Source organism: Mandrillus leucophaeus, unplaced genomic scaffold, assembly GCF_000951045.1.
Source record: "Mandrillus leucophaeus isolate KB7577 unplaced genomic scaffold, Mleu.le_1.0 Scaffold199, whole genome shotgun sequence".
Taxonomy (NCBI): Eukaryota; Metazoa; Chordata; class Mammalia; order Primates; family Cercopithecidae; genus Mandrillus; species Mandrillus leucophaeus.
Genome location: NW_012102020.1, coordinates 1,879,578 through 1,900,028, shown reverse-complemented (window position 1 = coordinate 1,900,028; position 20,451 = coordinate 1,879,578). Strand labels below are relative to the sequence as shown.

Genomic DNA, 20,451 nt, shown 5'->3' with positions numbered 1-20,451 from the left:
AACTCTCACAGCATATCAACTTCAGGCGGGAGACTGGTAGTTTCTGACAAATCTGACCAGTCAAAAGGGAAACCCCTCAAGACACAGATACCAAAGGTTTTGTAAGGAAGGAGCGCCATAGTGAAGACCACAGTCAAGCCCTATGTGTGCTCAGAGCTTCCAAACTGCCTGCCAGCCACTTCTTTTTTCTTTTTTTTTTTTTTTTTCCTGTGTAGCTGGGATTACAGGTGCCCACCACCACACCGGGCTAATTTTTGTATTTTTAGTAGATGAGGGGTTTCAACATGTTGGCCAGGCTGCTCTCAAACTCTTGACCTCAAGTGATCCGCCCGTCTCGGCCTCCCAAAGTGCTGGGATTACAGGCGTGAGCCACTGTGCCAGGCTCCAGTCACTTCTTGAATATGAACAGGCTGTTAATGATCACCAAAAATAGAATCAACCCATTAAATTTTGGAATACTGGGGCTTGTGGCAGGTGGGGATGTGGTATGCGAAGCTAAAATTAAGAATTTACCAGCTTCCAGAGAAGAAAGAAGAAAGATTCTGGCAATCGAAACTCAGAATGACATTGAGACTTAGGATACAAAGGAAAAATCCTCTCAGAATTCTGATGGAAAATAATTTTCTTTTTTTTTCCTGCATCCAATCATTCATTAGGAAAATAATTTTCAAAAAGAAAGCTACACCCACTCAAGCTATTGAAGGATGGCAGAACACACCACTCCAAAATATGCTATTTTGGCACAAAGGTTTCCAGCTAAAGGGACTTAAACACAGCAGACCCAACAACACTGTTCTGACCTCCCCCTTTCCTCCTGAAAGCAGGAGATAAAACTCCCACATGAATAATGTCCTTCCTTTTCCAGGAGAAAAGAAACCTTCTTATCACCAATATAGGGAGTCAAAGCCAAAGAATTTGGTACAAACAGACCTTCTTAAAATAATTCTTAGCTTCCTTTAGCCTCCCCATACATTTTACTTTTCCATAACTGTCTCCCTTTGTTCAATGTAGTATAAAAGTATATAGGTTTTACCACTTCTTTGAGTTTTCATTTACTCATGTGGGCTCCTGTGTCATGTAAAACTTAGATTAAATAAATGTGTGTTTTCCTCCTGTTCATCGGGCTTATGTCTACTTCATTCTCAGGCCTAGCTGAAGACCCTGAGGGCAGAGGTGAAGCAGGTGAAGTCCCACCTTCCCACACTATCAGCAGGCGTCACAGTAGAACAGTGATGCTTTCAGACATGCAAGTCTCAACGCTGTTCTCTGTCACATACTCCTCAAATCTCCACTAGAAGATATGTTCCATTAAAATTAAAAAGAAATCCAAAAAAGAATACGACACAAAATCCACAAAGTAGGGGATCCAATATGAGAGAGACAGAGGGACCAGAGAACCTCCAGGATGACCCTAACTTGAGATCCCAGCAGGACCTCCAGGATGATCCTGACTCGAGATCCCAAGATGCCAGCTGTGCTGTCAACATAGGATTACACAGCCGAGATGAGCACAGGCCAGAAATGTTCCGAAGAGATTTCCCCAAGATGAAATGGATAGAACACCTCAGGTATCTGGTTGTACTGAAAGGAGATGAGCCCAACTGGGAGAACAGCTTAGAATTAAATTAGTGCTAAATACAAAGAAAACTAATTTCATGAAAAAACAAGATATTAAATCTAGAGAAAATGAAATACTGGGGAGAATAGGGAAGTAATCATTGCGTGCTACCAGGCGCCACGTTTGCATAGTCATGGTAACATAAACAGTGAACACATGTTGATCCATAATCACCAACGGGGGAAGGGGAAACAACAAGTCTATGATGGGGAAATAGGAAGTGAACACAGCAAGAGGAGGAGGTGAACCAACTAAATTCTTATTTTCTAAAGTCAACAGCTAACATCTGAAATTCAAACCTTATGAAAGAATAATATAAGCTTTTTAAAAATAAAAAAGCAGGCCGGGTGCAGTGGCTCGTGCCTGTAATCCCAGCACTTTGGGAGGCTGGGGCAAGTGGATCACTTGAGGTCAGGATTTCGAGACCAGCCTGGCCAACATGGTGAAACTCTGTCTCTACTAAAAAAATAATATAAGCTTTTTAAAAATAAAAAAGCAGGCCGGGTGCAGTGGCTCGTGCCTGTAATCCCAGCACTTTGGGAGGCTGGGGCAAGTGGATCACTTGAGGTCAGGATTTCGAGACCAGCCTGGCCAACATGGTGAAAGACTCCGTCTCAAAAAAAAAAAAAAAAAAAACTAGCTAGTCATGGTGGCAGGTGCCTATAATCCCAGCTACTTGGGAGGCTGAGGCAGGAGAATCACTTGAACCTGGGAAGCGGAGGTTGCAGTGAGCCCAGGGATTATGCCACCTGCATTCCAACCTGGGCAACAGAGCAAGACTCCATCTCAAAAAAAGTAATAATAATAAAAAAAATAAGAAAGCAAATAGTAAGTCTCCCCTGACTCCTCCACCCCAACAAAACAACAACTAAGAATTGAAAGTGAAGACTCTGGGAAAAAGTAATAAACGTTAAGGAAGTAATAACAGAGGCTCTAGTTTTTTGTGTGTTTTGTTTGTTTGTTTGTTTTTGAGATGTAATCTCACTCCACTGCCCAGGCTGGAGTGCAGTGGTGCAATCTCAGCTCACTGCAACCTCCGTCTCCCAGGTTCAAGAGATTCTCATGCCTCGGCCACCTGAATAGCTGGGATTATAGGCAAGCGGCCACCATGCCTGGCTAATTTTTGTATTTTTAGTAGAGACAGGGTTTCATCATGTTGCCCAGGCTGGTCTAGAACACCTGACCTCAAGTGTTAGCCTCAGCTACCCAAAGGGCTGGGATTACAGGCATGAGTCACAGCGCCTGGCCTGAGGCCGTAGTTTTTTGGAAGCAGACAACAAATTAGTTTCAAACTATTTGCATGTATAAGTTTGATCAAAACTAAAATTTAAAAAGGATCAATGTGGTCATGGAAGGAAGATGAGAGGAGGGAAATTAGTTAGGAAACTGTGAAGTGATAATGGCTTGAACTGTGAAGGTAAATCTAAAATAAAATAGATATAAGAGATTTCAATAAGAGAGTAATCTAAAGACTTAGTCTGTATTGATCCGTCTTTACAGAACAGAGAATAGAAAACAATCATTCTGGTTTCTAATTAGAGAGACTGGGACCAGTGCTGGAAGCAGCACAGCTGAAATGCAGAGTTGTTGAGAGAGGGCTCATAAACTGGATTCTGGATGAACGGAATTCAGAGTGATCAAACTGCAACCGAACGTACTTGTGACATCCACAGTCAGTTCAGACACCGGGCTAGAATGATATAAGATGATACTAAGAATGGCTCTTTAATACACACCACAGAACAGTATGTGTAACTTGATACTATTGGTGTAAAAAATGAAACAAAAATATAAATTTGTGCCTGCACAGAGTTTATCTTTAGAAGGATACAAGAAACTGGTAATGTTAACTCCCTCTGAAGGGAGAAATGAGTGACTGAAAGACAGGGCTGGGAAAAAGGCTTTTCCTGTACATTCTTTTGCATCTTTTGAATTTTTCACCATGTGAATTGCTGACTTATTTAATAAATATATAAATTACTTAAAAATTTATATTAAAAGGTGCCATCAGCACAAACGGTGATGTGGTAAGGCCCAGGACCTCAGTTTCATCAGGAAAAACATGCTAAGAACACAAAGGGTTGACATGAAAACACGCGCCTCAAGGTGTCTTTTGTACAGAGAAAATACAGCCCCCTTTGAACTTGCACCTGAAGCATTTCATCCCACTTTTTATTTCACTTATTCTTATTTATGTTCATCACAGCAATTATTTAGCCACAGATAGCCAATCTGTAACTTATAACAAAGCCCATTTCAACAACTCATTATCTTATGGGCGCATATCCTACAGGTGTCAAAGCCCACAGAACATAAAACACCCGGAGAGAACCTAATGTGAACATGGACTTCGGACGATGATCTGGGTTCATCGATGGCACCAAAAATACCTCTGTGGTACAGGATGCTGACGGTGTGGGAGGCCACGTGTGTGTGGAGCAGGGGAATATGGGAACTCTCTGTACCTTCTGCTCAAATTTGCTGTGAACCTAAAATTGTTCTAAAAAATAAAGTCTATTAATAATAATAAAAAATAAACCTCAAAATAACACCAAAAACCCCTCAACAACAACAAAAAACCTAGTCTGGTAGTTCCTAGGAAAGCTGAACATAGAACTGCCATATGATACAGCAATTCTACTCCCGAGAAGACTGAAAACAGGGAGTCAGACAGATACACAGAAGCCAGTGTTCACTGCAGCAAGATCCCAACAGCCAAGAGGTGGAGGCAAACAACCTAAGTGTCCGTCAACTGATTCAAAACGTGACAGATCCATACAATGGAGTGTTATTCAGACATATAAAGGAAAACCGTTCTGATACATGCCAGAGTGTGGATGCGTCCTGACAACGCCATGCTAAGTAAAAGAAGTCAGGTGCAAGAGGACAAATATTGTATGATTCTACTTATAAGGACTCCCTAGATTAGGCAAATCTACAGAGAGAGAACAGAGAATAGAGGCTGTCAGGGCTGGGGGAGGAGGAACAGGGAGGGATTGTTGAGTGACTACAGAGTTTCAGTTTTTGGGATCATGAAAACCTGTGAGACGCAGAGTGGTGATGTGCACGACAATGTGAATGCATTTAGTGCCACTTAACTGTACAAGTAAAAACAGTTACAGTGGAAATGTTTGTGTTATACCTATTTTGCCACAATTTTAAGAAAACAAAGCTCAGCGATCCCTCCCTTTCTCCTTTCCCCTTCCTCAAAAGTAATTACGTCTAAAGCCATTAAGTGAGGAAAGGTAGGTGATCTGTATGGAGGGGCAGGGGGAGGCGTGTGACTGGGAGGTCACGCAGAGTTGGCCGGGTGAGGAGGGTGATGGGAGTGAGAGAAAGTGGACAGGATGTGGATAGATCAAATGAGTAAACATACTGAGATGACAGGAGCTGGATTTCTCACTGTTGGTGAAGGAAGTACAAATATGAAAAGGTGGAAAACTAAAATAAATCCTTTGGTGTCAGACAAGTTCTCACACCAATGGAATCAAACCAGCCTTACTGATGCGAACTCACGGTTACACACACACAGTCACAGGAGAGTGTACTGATACATATAGATACATTTCCTGCCTTACTAAGAGGGCCTGATGAACTGATATTCCCAGTTCCCAACTGCGATTATCAATGGCAATGAACAGTGTAATCAGCACCCAGATCTTAGTCTCTAAACACCACACTTCACTGAAAGTAACTGGAGGTCTTTAGAGAAATGGTTAATTACATGTCAGGGGCAGACAAAGAACAAAGTGAGCTTAGAATATCTTGTGACAGAAAAAAAAGAAATATTCGGCCAAGCATGGTGGCTCATGCTTGTAATCCCAGCACTTTGGGAGACCAAGGCGGGAGGATCAGTTTAGGCCAGAAGTTTGAGACCAGCCTGGACAATTTTTGTACTAAAAATACAAAACTTAGCTGGGTGTGGCGGTGCATGCCTGTGATTCCAGCTGTGCAGGAGGCTGAGACACAAGAACCTCTGGAACCCGGGAGGCGGAGCTTGCAGTGAGCCGAGATCGCACCACTGCACTCCAGCCTGGGTGACAGAGTGAGACTCCGTCTCAAAAAAAAAAAAAAAAAAAAAGAGGATTGCTTGGGCCCTGAAGTTCTAATCTAGCCCCGGCAACATAGTGAGACCTCTTCTCTACAAAAAATCAAAAACATAGTCGGGTGTGTGGTGCACACCCATAGTCCCAGCTGCTCAGGAGGCTGAGGTGGGGAGGTCGCTTGAGCACAGGAGGTGGAGGATACAGTGAGCCATGACTGCACCAGCACTCCAGCCTAGCTGACAGCAAGACCCTGTCTCAAAAAAGAGAAAAAGAAAAAAAAAATTGTAGTTTGCCCTTTTTGGATTTCTAATTACAAAGGAAAAAAGACCCTATTATTAATCAGCAACTGATATATTAATTCTTTTTTCTTTATTTTTTTAGAGAAAGGGTCTCACTTTTTTAGAGAAAGGGTCTCACTTTGTTGCCTAGGATGGTCTCGAATTCTGGGCTCAAGCGATCCTCCTGGCTCAGCCTCCCAAAGTGCTGGGATTACAGGCGTGAGCCACCATGTCCAGCCTGATTTACTAATTCTTATAACCCATGCAGTCCTCAGACCTTTTGAAATAAAATTGTACATTTTTTCCATTACAAAGTAATATTTGCTCAAGAACAAAAGTACATATTTGCCATTACTTCCTCAGAATATATGCCCAGAAGTAACATTACAGCAATTATATACATATTTTTAAGAGGCAGTTTTTCTAAAGAAATGACAATATTTTCATAAAACATAAGCATCTAAACTAATATTTACATAAACAAGATAAAGTATTGATCAGTAAATTAATTACATAAAAATATGAAAATATAATTTAAAATACACAACCATAAAAGAGATAAAATCACACAATATTTGGCATAACTAAAAACAAACATAAGCTTACCTGATAGCATCCGCTCCCCCAGTCTGGGTAACTCAGCTTCCTCTCACACTTTTCCATAACAAATGCTGATTTCTGAATTAGACAAACTGAATGAGGTCCATACTTTTCAGCGCCATAGTTCTTAAAAATTTCTGAGGCAAAGAAGAAAAGTCTCCTTAAAAATTGACTTCTGGCTCAAAGAACAAGAAACTGAAGCATTCCATTTTTATGATTAAAAATTGCTTTAAAAATCAAACATGTTTCATGGAAATTTTAAATTTAAAAAATTAGGATAGACAGGATTCCAAACTCACACTAGGTTCTTAATGATTAACAGGAGAAAACTACTGTATCAGACACAAGGGAATAAAACTGGGCCCAAAGTTTTCTAGGTTAAATATACAGAAGAACTAGCACTAAGAATCACTAGAGCACGAGACACCAATATAAGAATCATCTTCACTGGTGGTCTAAATAGGAGGCACCTCCAAATGACCCATGATAGGATGAGACCAAGTGATTTCTATAATGCAGACTTTTGGGGGGTGTTGCAACTTCTGAAAACTTTTTTATATCTTCAACTTGTGTCACCTCCTGGAAGTCCATAAATATTAGGTTGGTGCAGAAGTAACTGCGGTTTTTGCATTACTTTAATGGCAAAACCACAATTACTCCTGCACCAACCTAGTAAGATGCTGATCTAATCTCACATTAAGCACAAACCTGGAGAGGACAGGGTGGAATGAAAGGCCTCTAAATACCTAATGGACAAAGGGACAAAGCTCTTAAACGCAAGCAATAATTTCCTCTCTTTAGACTCTTCACAATAAGTTTTATTTTGGGAAGTAGAAAGTTCAATTAGCCCATTTTGAAATATTATAAAGATAAGTGTTTTACGTCAGTTTTGATAAATCTTAACATATAAGCTAAGAAAAAATGCAAATTAGAGTAAAACAGAATTCTTTACTTCTTTTGAGTATCAGAGTCTTTGAAAAGTATAGTGATCAGTGTCTAAAATGGGGTTCCAGGCTGGACGTGGTGGCTCAAGTCTATAATTTCAACACTTTGGGAGGCTAAGGAGGGAGGACTGCCTGAGGCCAGGAGTTTGAGGCCAGTCTGGGTAACACAGCAAGCCTCGTGCACACCTGTAGTCCTGGCTCTGGGGAGTCTGAGGCAGGAGAATCACTTGAGCCCAGGAGTTACAGGTTACAGTGAGCTATGATGGTGCCACTGCACTCCAACTTGGGTGACAGAGTGAGACTTCCTCTCTAAAAAATAATAATAATGAAAAAACAGAATTCAGCAAACTATAACCCTCAGGCCAAATCCTAACACATTCATTCATTTACATATGGTCTGTCACTGCTTTCAGACTGTAACAGCAGAGCTGAAGAGCTGAATCAGGAAGCCAGAGACTTGACGACCCACAAAGCCTCAAATATTTATAATTTTGCCCGTTACAAAAAAAGTTTGCCAACTCCACCTCTAAAACAATAACATGTGATAGTACATCTCTGGCAAATCCATAGCCGACAGATCTGTGCATTTCTTTTGCTTTAATACGGAACTGCTGAGTAGTTACAAGTTGTTAGGATATTTATTTATTTATTTATTTATTTATTTATTTATTCTGTATTTTTATGTGAGATGGGGTCTCACTGTGTTGCCCAGGCTGGAGTGCAGTGGCATGATCTCGGCTCACTGCAACCTCCACCTCCTGGGCTACTCAAGCAATCCTCCAGCCTCGTCCTCCTGCATAGCTGGGACCACAGGTGTGCACCATCACACCTGGCTAATTTTTTGTATTTTTGATACAGACAGGGTTTCACTATGTTGCTCAGCTGGCCTCAAACTCCTGAGCTCAAGCAATGCACCTGCCTTGGCCTCCCAAAGTGCTGCGATTACAGGCATGAGCCACTGTGCCTGGGCAGGACATTTATTAAATAGATGAGTGATGGGGAAAAACGCTGCAGGAATCCAGTTACATCTGCCAAGTTTAAGAGTAAAAGGTAAGAATACAAAAATTTAGAATTTAAATGCCTTAGTCTGTAATAAAGTATGGAATGGGGGTGGGGGTTTGGAGACTAGGTTAAAACTTCTGATGAACACAGAGAGAAAAACTACTTACTGCCCTTTCTTACATCAGATGTGAGAACATTTCTGTTTACAAAGGTAATTAGTATGAGCAGTAACTTATTGCAGAATATCCAATTCTTTATTCCTTTGATAGCTTGTTCATTTATATGTGTTAAGAGGAAACAAATAATACGGTAACATATCTTACTGGCCATGAGACAAGAACATTGTTTTGACATCTGAAGAGTGACATGTTGCTTCTAACTTACATAAAACGCACATTCCCCATGAGAGGGAAAAGCAGCTTATCTAAGGTATTTTAATAAAAAGAGGTTGGCATTGGAAGATCTTGCACTGACACAAATTATATTACTTAGTATCTATCCGCTTATCTGGGAAATACAGTAATGTCTTCCTTATGTTTCTCATAATGTTTTCAGAAGAATTAAATGGTAAGAATGAAAGTGGTTTGCAAATGGAAAGTGCCATGCAGCTAGAAGGTATGACTAAAATATAGTGTGTGCATGCATACGCTAATAATCCCTTCGATAGGTCAGGCACAGTTGCAAGCACTTACTACATTAATTCATTTAATTCTCACGACTCTATAAGTATTGTCTCCATTGTACAGATGAAGAAACAGGCAGAGAAAAGCTAAGTCACTTCTTACATATGGATAGCAGCTGAACTATAAAGCAAATTCAGACCGTTCTGCTCTAGGGTCTGTGCCCTTAACCACTATTCTATATTGCTGATATATAATTTTAATATGTATATTAAACTTCATTTCACTAGCCGACTAACCTGGTTGATTTTCCAGTATTCTACAATCTGAGCTGCGCTGATATTCACCACTTAAATGCCAACTGAACTCCTGACTGAAGGGGCAATAGTCAGCAATTTCCACGGAGCCACCATAATAAGGCAAATCTTCTGCAGGTATCCCCCTGAGTTCATCAAAGTACTGCAAAACAAATATTGGGAAGACAAGAAAGAAGCATTCTGTATAAACAAGAGGAAGTGCACAGGTAATATTTTGCAACCCTCTAATGCCATATAACACAAGATACTAAAGTACTTTTCTTCATCCACTGCACCAAATAAAGAAGACAGTAGTAAACCACCAGAGGAGTAATTTAAGGTTGCTATAGTTCTACAAATAAACAAGGTAAGTAAATGAGTCTTAAGTTATGTATTACAATGTTCAATTAGACTAATGTTTTAAACGAATGAAATAGTTTTAATTACACTGAGTAAAAAGAAGTTTTAAGAGTTGACAAAATATAAAACTAATGCATAAAGTTACATTTTAAATATATTTTTCAAGAGTTTTTAGGAGGCAGTTTACACGTTGTTTTGACAAACTTGAAAAAATTAAAATCTGAGAAAATAAATGAGATCATATATAAAAAATACTTTGAATGCCAAAGGTACAAGGCACCAGATAAATTTTATTGTTCCTTTCTTTTTTATAGTAATTTTATGGCCGGACATGGTGGCTCACGCCTATAATCCCAGCACTTTGGGAGGCCAAGGTGGGCGGATCACCTGAGGTCAGGAGTTCAAGACCAGCCTGGCCAACATATAGTGAAACCCCGTCTCTACTAAAAAAAAAAAAAAAATACAAAAATTAGCTGGGCATGGTGGTGCACAGCTGTAGTCCCAGCTACTTGAGAAGCTGAGGCAGGAGAATTGCTTGAACCTGGGAGGCAGAAGTTGCAGTGAGCCAAGATCACACCACTGCACTCCAGCCTGGGTGACAGTAAGACTCCATCTCGAAAAATAAATAAATAAATGAAAATAAAATAATTTTATGTGTTTTTTCACCCCTGGATGCACCAGAGAAATTTTTAAAGATGTTACATTTTTGAGTTATATTACTATGCCTATGAATACATTTGCTATTTTATGGTATCTGAAGCATTCAGTGAGCTTATAAATATGTGTAGGAAGCTTAAAATTCAGCAGCTTTATTTTAAATTAGCTTCTGAGACATCATTTCTGACAAAAGGTTCCTTTGTAAATAGCAGGTACAGTTGAGGCTTTTTAAAGATAGCTTTGGCAACAAGAAATGTAAAGGTCATGGCCAAGCGCGGGGGCTCATGCCTGTAATCTCAACACTTTGCGAGGTCGAGGTGGGTGGATCACATGAGGTCAGGAGTTCGAGACCAGCCTGGCCAACATGGTGAAACCCCGTCTCTATTAGAAGTACAAAAAGTAGCCAGACATGTTGGCTCACACCTGTAATCCCAGTGCTTTTGGAGGCCGAGGCACATGGATCACTTGAGGCCAGGAGTTCGAGACCAGCCTGGGCAACATGGCAAAACTCCACCTCTACTAAAAAATATGAAAATTAGGCAGGCATGGTGGCTCGCAGCTGTAAACCCAGCTACTCAGGAGGCTGAGGCAGGAGAATCACTTGAACCTGGGAAGGGGAGGCTGCAGTGAGCTGAGATCATGCCACTGCACTCCAGCCTGGGCGACAGAGTGAGACTCTGTCTCAAAAAAAAAAAAAAAAAAAAAAAAAAAAAAAAAAAAAAAAAGATAAAACATAAAAAGAAACATAAAGGTCAAATCAGAGATCCAGACAAGATATGTGGGACCATTTCCTTAATCTTCAGGATCCCATGAATCAAATCTTTTCCAAAGCAGAGTTTCCAAGTCTTCTAATTAATTGGATTAGAGTACTTAAGTTATTTTCTTTAAAGATTTTTTTTCTGTGTAGATTAGAGGAATTTAAATAGCAAGATTTTGGAAATAATTAGAAAACATAAACAGGTAAAAACAGATCAAATATTCAAATTCTTCTTGCCATTATTGTAAGACACTGCTAGATTTTAACTAAGTGCTATCAATTAGGACATTAGTTATAAAGAAATGGAAGCATTACTCCATTTTTTTCTAACTTATGGAAAACAAACAGGGCCTTATAAATTAAGAAACTTACAAGAATTTACTCTTTTAATTAAAATGGAGACTACTTTTGAAAAGCTGATTCCTACAACTGTGCCCCAGACCCGTTTTACCTGGTATTCCTGTGGTAAAGGTTTAGGGAACTTCTGCAAATTACACACTGCAACTGCTCTCTGGTCCTGTCTGCAAGTTAACTGCAGTGGGTTACTTCTGAGCGTGTCACAGTAAGGGCTCAGCGTCTGCCTCCTGCAAACAAAGAGAAGTGCCACAGTATCAAACTTTAAAGAAAATATTGCAAGTCCATTAAACAGCCAACAAATGGAAATCCAGATCCCGGCCTAAAAACACAAACCTTCATAATTAACAAATGGGATTCTCGGAAAGAGATGGAGGTAACGTCCCCTCTGCCCTGCAGCTACAAAGAGTGAAATTTTCTCTATTCAATAATCTGACAGTTTGTTTAATTGACCACCTTCACCAGACAATCTTATTTTCCTGTGCAAAATAAAGATTATGTGAATATTCCTAATTGTTACCAACTTGCTCTGTTCCATTAAATGTAATCTTGAAAATATAATTTGAAAAAAGGGCATGTAAATTATTAAAAGATATTAGAATCTGTTGCACTGTCTTGCAAAAACAACCTTCAAACAAACCTGTAATTCTTAGCAGTCATCAAATTGACAATTTACAATATAAAAATTATATTAATATCATAATAGCAATTTTATAAATAAAATCTCAGTATTCCTAAATAATAGAAATCCTATTAATACTGGTCTACCAAATTGTAATAGAATCATTGACAATTTTCCTCTTCTTCCACATATTTCTTAAGGAAAAAAAGCCTGTATTAAATATTTCTTATTTTAAGGAAAATTGATGAACTGTCTTATTTAAATGAACACAGTGTATCAGCATACATCTTTAGGGAGTTACAGCTTCCTAAGATGAAACATACAAAATACTTACCACAGTCTTCAGCAAAGTGGAAGCAGCACAGTATAACAGGAAAGCAAACGTTTTGAAGTAATCGCACAGGTCTGGGTTCAAACCCCAGCACCAGCCACACTTCTGTGGAAATTACTTAACTTTCCTGAGCTTCAACCGCAAAGCACTCAGTGCCTGGCACACGCAGGCTACTCAATAAATGTAATTTCTGCTGTTTATACCATTTTCATAAAATCTTCATATAAGGCAGTATTTTAACTTCCCATGATAAAGCTTCGAACGAATATGGAAGTTCATATTCCAATAGTTCTTAATCAGTGACTTTCTTGATTCCATGAAAGTCATTTCTGTTTTTTGTCTAAAACCAAAAGGCATATTATATTTACTTTAAATTACATCAAATGAGTTTCGGCTAAATGAATAAAGAAGAAAAAAGAAGTTAAAAGTTAGCGATTTTAAACATTCCAAAGTTAGAGCTAAGATTCATGGCTTACAAATTCCGGAGAAGCACTGTCAAGAGCGCTAGAAAAAGTCTCTATCTGTGCTGCCCGATGTCGCCATCGATCATGTATGTCACTTGAAAGGTGACTAGTTAACTGAGGAACTAATTTTTTTTTTTCTTTTTTTTTGAGGCGGAGTCTTGCTCTGTCGCCAGGCTGGAGTGCAGTGGTGCAATCTTGGTTCGCTGCAAGCTCCGCCTCCCAGGTTCAAGCAATTCTCCTGCCTCAGCCTCCTGAGTAGCTGGGACTACAGGCGCCTGCCACCACAATTACACCTGGCTAATTTTTGTATTTTTAGTAGAGACGGGGTTTCACCATGTTAGCCAGGACGGTCTCGATCTCTGGACCTCGTGATCTGCCCACCTCAGCCTCCCAAACTGCCGGGATTACAGTCATGGGCCACCGTGCCTGGCCCTGAGGAACTAAATTTTAAATGGTATTTAACTTTAACTAATTTAAATATAAGTTCAGCCCCATGTGGCTAATGGTACCACATTAGACAGTATAGCTCTAGAGTCAATATTCACATCAAATGAGCTAGGCAGAGGAGTTGGGTGGTTTATCAGTTTTAGTTGCTTCAAACATAGAAAGAACCTTATTTTAAGTATGTGTACATTGAAGTGATTCAAATAAGTATGGCTCTGCCTATGCTCACTCAACCAACCCCTTCTCACACTGGTTTCCCAACAATGGAGAAGAGTCACAGTTGACGAAGCCCAGAAGTTGGGCATCGGCCCCTGTGCTCAAGAACGGCCGCACTGGAATCCCTAACATACACACAGACAGACTGGGTCTGTGCTGCCGGAAGATGGCTTCTATCCTGTGAATGATTCTGAACTTCAATGCTCCCAAGTGGGACATTTGAATGATTATGACAGGGGTCAGCAAACTCAACTCTTGGGTCAAATCCTGACCACAGTCTGTTTTCTTTCTTGTCGATTTTTTGTTTTTAAAACAGGGTCTCGTTGCCCAGGCTGGAGTGCAGTGACACAACCGCACAACCATAGCTCACTGCAGCCCTGATCTTCTGGGCTCAAGCAATCCTCCCACCTCAGCCTCCCAAGCAAGTGGGACTACAAGCATGTGCCACCATGCTCACTTACTTTTTGTAGAGATGGGGAAGATGACAGGAACATGGCCATGCCCATTGGTTTTGCCTCTTGCTGTATAAAAGCAGAGGTAAGTAGTTGTGACACAGATTGTAACAACCCTCAAAACCTAAAACATTTACTATTTGGACCTTTAAAAAAAAGCCTTGCTGGCACTGGCTTATGAATCAAAGGATAGAAGAGAATTCAAGGGACCCACGGCTTTAGTTTTTAAGAATAAAGAAGTAGAAGTCCCTTCTGTTTCAGGTCTTAGGTGATGCTATAATTGGGATCAAAAGGGGAATAAACAGAGTTGCAACTGTTAACAGAAAAGTGAACAAAAACCTCCCTGAGCTCTTGCCGCTGCAGTGTGAATTACAGACTTCCTCTGATACACTGGGACAGTGGTTCCCAAACTCCATTACACAGTAAGATCACTCGGGAATTTAGGAAAACAAACTCACACAACGCTAGTGCCTGGCTCTTAGCACAGTCATGATTTAACTTGTAACCTGGGTATGGAGAGTTTTTCAAGTTCTCTAGATGATTTTCATAAGCAGCAAAATTTGAGAACCCCTAACTGGCAGATCAGGCTGTAGTGCAGGGTTAACAAGCTGTCCTCAGAGTGGCTGCCGGTGCCTCTGGCTACTGCCTATTATCTTCACATTAGGGTTACAACCCAGAGGTCAGACTCCTTAGTAGAAACCACAAGTGATTTAAATTGCTTTATGACCTAACGCAGGTAAGAAAAGATGAGAATAACATTTTCTTTTCTTTCTTTTTTTTTTTTTTTTTTTGCAACAGGGTCTTGCTGTCACCCACACTGGATTGCAGTGGCATGATCATACCTCACCACAGCTGTGACCTCCTGGGCTCAAGGGATCCTCACACCACAGCCCCCAAGGAGCTGGGACTACAGGGCCATGCCACCATGCCACCATGCCAGGCTAATTTTTTTTACTTTGTAGAGATAGGGTCATGTTGCCTAAGAAACATGGTCTCAAACTCCTGGGCTCAAGCAATCTTCCCTCTTCCCAAAGTGCTGGGATTACAGGTGTGAGCCACCACACCATACCTGACCCACCAGGGGAAATTTTTTAAATATAGAAAGAGAAATATAAGTACCACTTCTAATTCCTGGAAGATGGACTAGACAGGCTTTTCCCTATTCCTCCCTCTGAGTACAACTAAAAACCCAGTCACTGAATTCCTGGAAGATGGACTAGATAGGCTTTTCCCTATTCCTCCCTCTGAGTACAACTAAACACCCAGTCACTGAATTCCTGGAAGACGGACTAGATGGGCTTTTCCCTATTCCTCCCTCTGAGTACAACTAAACATCCAGTCACTGTAAATTAAAGAAATATAAGAAGACTCTGAAGGGTAGAGAGAAGTCACACTAGTTAAGGACTTCAGGACTCGAAGACTGACGTGGTGGTGAATTCTCTCAACAACTGATAGACCAACTAGGCAGGAAATCAGCAAGGATATAGAAGGACTTAACATCATCAACCAACAGGATGTAACTGACATTTACACGACACTCCACCCAACGTCAAGGACTTAACACCATCAACCAACAGGATGTAACTGACATTTACACGACACTCCACACCGCGTCAGAATGTACATTCTTTTCAAGTGCCCATGAAACGTGTATAAGATTGGCTGGGCGTGGTGGCTCACGCCTGTAATCCCAACACTTTGGGAAGAAGCCAAGGCAGGTGGATCAGCTGTGATCAGGAGTTCAAGACCAGCCTGGTAAACAGGATGAAACCCCATCTCTACTAAAAATACAAAAACTTAGCCGGGCGTGGTGGCGGGCGCCAGTAGTCCCAGCTACTTGGAAGGCTGAGGCAGGAGAAGAGCTTGAACTCAGCACCAGAGGCTGCAGTGAGCCAAGATCATACCACTGCACTCCAGCCTGGGTGGCAGAGTGAAACTCCATCTCAAAAAAATAAAAAAAATAAAAAAACATATATCAAGATAAGACCATATGTTGGGCCATAAAACAAACCTGAACAAATTTAAAATAACTCAAATCATACAGCATATATTCTCCAACTACAATTCAACAACAAAAAATAACAGAAAATTTTCCAAATACTTGTATACCAAACAACACACTTCTACATAATCCATGGGTCAAAGAAGAATCTCAAAGAAAAATTTTTAAAAATACATTGAACTAAATGAAAATAAAAACACATTGAAATTTGTGAGATAAAGCTAAAGAAATGCTGAGAGGAAAATGTATAGCAACAAACAGCTACATTAGAAACAGGAAATATCTCAAATCAATAATCTCAAAAATCGAGATTAAGAATAGAAAAATAGGCCAGGCACAGTGGCTCACGACTGTAATCCCAGCACTTTGGGAGGCAGAGGTGGGCAGACTGCTAGAGCCCAGGAGTTCAAGACTAGCCTGAGCAATACAGTGAAACCCTGTCTCTACAAAAATATAAAAATTTAGCTAGGTGTGGTGGTGTGCGCCTGTAGTCCCAGCTACTCGAAAGGCTGAGGAAAAAGGTTTGCTTTCTTACAATAATGGAATTAAACTAGAAATCAATAACAGAAAGATAGCTGGAACATCTCAAAATAGATGGAAATTAAACAAAGCACTTTTAAATAATACAGTGGTCAAAGAAGAAATCTTAAGAGAAAGTTAAAAATATTTTGAACTTGAAGTGACACAAGAGTTTTGAATTAAAAGAAAGAGAAAAATATTTTGAACTAAGTCAAAATAAAAGTAAAGCATGATAAACACCTCATTATATCCTAGGATTTATTACTTCAGAGTATGACACAAATCATGTATTTATTTATTTAGAGATGGGGTCTTACTCTGCTGCCCAGGATGGAGTGCTGTGGTGTAGTCATAGCTCACTGCAGCCTCAAGCTTCTGGGCTCCAGTGATCCTCCTGCTTCAGTCTCCTGAGTAGCTGGGACTACAGGCATGTGCCACCACACCCACCTCATTTTTGCACATTTTTGTAGAGATGGGCTTTCGCCATGTTGTCCAGGCTAGTCTTGAACTCCTGGGCTCAAGCAAGCAGCCTGCCTCAGCCTCCCAAAGTGCTAGGATTACAAGCGTGAGCCACCATGTCTGGCCATAAATAATAATTTAAATTAAGCCAATATTAAGGATGACAGGGGAGCCCATTATTTGCCCATTTAGTAATAATTATTATGTATTTTGTAACTTTTCTTCTATTATTTTTTAAATCTCTCTTACTGGAAGGATATATCTGTTTTTCAAAATGTGTCAGATTTGAAAAAGATCAAGTTTAACTGACATAATTGTTCTGAGAGCCATACTGATTAATTAAAGGTAAAATAATTGGGGAAAAAAGAGAAAACTCCAGATCTGTATTCATCACAAATACAGAAACAAAAATCCACAACAAAATAATAGTCCATAGAATTCAGCAACATATAGAAATAATTATATGCCATGACCAAGTGGGGTTTACTCCAGGAATGCAAGGGTGATTTAATATTTGAAAATCAACCAATTAAATCCACCATATTAACAGGCGAAAAAAATCACATGATTATGCATATCAGCTAAAGTAGAAAAAGCATTTGACAGAAGGCAATATCCATTCACGATTAAAGCTCTCAGACACATAGGAATAGAGAGCTACTTTCTCAACATGTATAAAACACGTACAAAAGATAAAGAACATGTATAAAAACATGTATAAAGAACATGTATACAAATCTGCAGCTAACATTACATTTAATAATGAAAGACTGAATGTTTTCTCCCATGTTTATGGATTGGAAAACTCAACACAGTAAAAATGTCAATTCTCCTCAAATTGACACACAGGGTTAATGCAGCTCCTAGCAAAATCCCTGCAAGTTTTTTGGCAGATACAGACAAGATTATTGTAAAATGTATATGGAAATGCAAAGGAACCAAAACAGCCAGAACAATTTTAAAATAAAGTGGAAAGAATCAGTCTACCCAATTTCAAGACTTACTAAATAATTACAGTAATTAAGGGCTGTGTGTTATTGGTGGAGGCACAAACACAGGGATCACTGGAACAGAACGGAAAACCCAGAAACAGAAACAGATACACCCAACTGATTGTTTCTGCCAAAGGCACAAAAGCAATTCCATGAAGGAAAGACAGCCTTTCCAACAAATGGTGCTAAAGCAGTTGCCCATCTGTATACAAAAAAACAAACCTTGATCTAAGTCTCCCACCTTATACAAAACGTAAGTCAAATGAATCATGGACTTAAATGTAAAGTGTAAAACTATAAAACTTTTGAAAAAAACATAAGAAAACTTTCAAGATCTAGAGCTTGGCAAAGACTTCTTAGACTTGATGTCAAAGACACAATAAGAGGACAAACTGAAATTCTGGACTTCGTCAAAACTAAAACCATTTGCCCTACAAAAGCCCCTGTTAAAAGGATAAAAAGACAAGCTATGAACTGGGAGAAAATATTTGCAAACCACGTATCTGACAAAGGACTACTACCCAGAATACACGAAGAACTCTCAAAACTCAACAGTAAAAAACAATCCAATTAGAAAATTGGCTTAAGAGATGAAGAGGCTGGGTGTGGTGGCTCATGCCTGTAATCCTAGCACTTTCAGAGGCTGAGGCGGGTGGATCACGAGGTCAGGAGTTTGAGACCAGCCTGGCCAACATGGTAAAACCCCATCTCTACTAAAAATACAAAAATTAGCCGGACATAGTGGCATGGCCTGTAGTCCCAGCTACTCTGGAGGCTGAGGCAGAAGAATCGCTTGAACCCGGGAGGCAGAGGTTACAGTGAGCCAGGATTGTGCCACTGCACTCCAGCCTGGGCAACAGAGCGAAACTCTGTCTCAAAAATAAAAAAAAAAAAGATGAAGAGACAGTTTGCCAAAGAGGAAATATAATTAGCGAGTAAGCACATGAAAAGCGGTTCAACATCATTAGACATTAGGGAAACACAAATTAAAACCAAAATAAAATATCACTACACTCCTATCAGAATGGATTAAACAAAAAATCATGACAACGCCAAATGCTGGCAAACATGTGGAGAAACTATATCACTTACACGTCACTGCTAGGAATTAAAAAGTTTGGCAGTTTCTTACAAAACTAAACTGCAATTACTTAATGAGCCAGCAACTGCATTCCTGGCACTTTTTCTGGAAAAATAAAGATATATGTTCACACACAAACTTGTACATAGATGTTTATAGCAACTTCATTCATAATAGCCCAAAACTGGAAACAATCCAGATGTCCTTCAAAGTGTGAATGTTTAAACAAACTGTGGTATATCACACTGCGAAATATTAACCAGCCACAAAAAGTCAAATTATTGATATATACAACAACCTGGATGAATTTCCAGAGAATTATGCTGAGTAAAAAAAGCCATGCTCAAAAGTTCACATACAATATGAATTCATTCACATAACATTTTTGTTGTTGTTGTTGTTTTGTCTTTTTTGAGATAGAGCCTCACTTTGTCACCTAGGCTGGAGTACAATGGTGCGATCTCGGCTCACTGCAACCTCTGCCTCCTGGATTCAAGCTGTTCCCTGCCTCAGCCTCCTGAGTAGCTGGGGTTACAGGCGCCCGCCACCATACCTGGCTAATTTTTATATTTTTAGTAGAGGTGGGGTTTCACCATGTTGGCCAGGCTGGTCTTGAACTCCTCATCTCAAGTGACCCACCCGGCTCGGCCTCCCAAAGTGCTGGGATTACAGGCGTGAGCCAGCCTGGCCAACATGGAAAATCCCGTCTCTACTAAAAATACAAAAATTAGCCAGGAGTGGTGGCGCACGCCTATAATCACAGCTATTCAAGAGGCTGAGGCACGAGAATCGCTTGAACCTGGTAGGTAGAGGTGGCAGTGAGCTGAGATTGCGCGACTGCACTCCAGCCTGGGCAACAGAGTGAGACTCTGTCTCAAAAGAAAAAAAAAAGAAAAGAAAAATTCAGGGAAAAAAGGATGCTTGCATCTGTACTGAACATGGGCACTTTTTTCCTTGTCATTTTTCCCTAAACAATACAGTATAACAACTATTCCCATAGCATTTATATTGTATTATGTATTATAAATAACCTAGAGGTAATTTAAAGTATACAGGAGGACATACACAGGTTATATGCAAATACTATTCCATTTTATATAAGGAACTTTTATGTAAGCATCTATGGATTTTGTTATCTGTGGAGTCCTGGAAGCAATCTTCCATGGTTACCAAAGAACAACTGTATTGTATATATGTCTGATACATGTCTATATTGTATATATGTCTGATACCTGTCTGTATTGTATATATGTCTGATACATGTCTGTATTGTATATATGTCTGATACATGTCTGTATTGTATATATGTCTGATATATGTCTTATTGAATATATGTA

General features: G+C 39.8%; 1 protein-coding gene across 2 annotated transcripts in view; it reads right to left on the bottom strand.

The window, feature by feature from the left end:
- The window catches only part of LMLN (leishmanolysin-like (metallopeptidase M8 family)), an 83,708-nt gene that overhangs the window by 6,419 nt on the left and 56,838 nt on the right, over window positions 1-20,451 (bottom strand). For both annotated transcript variants that reach the window (XM_011978719.1, XM_011978718.1), the window contains 3 exons: window positions 11,630-11,762; window positions 9,408-9,567; window positions 6,549-6,679 (listed from right to left, as the gene is read on the bottom strand). In XM_011978719.1, coding sequence (XP_011834109.1) covers window positions 6,549-6,679; window positions 9,408-9,567; window positions 11,630-11,762 — 424 coding nt within the window. The remainder of the gene's footprint in view (window positions 1-6,548; window positions 6,680-9,407; window positions 9,568-11,629; window positions 11,763-20,451) is intronic.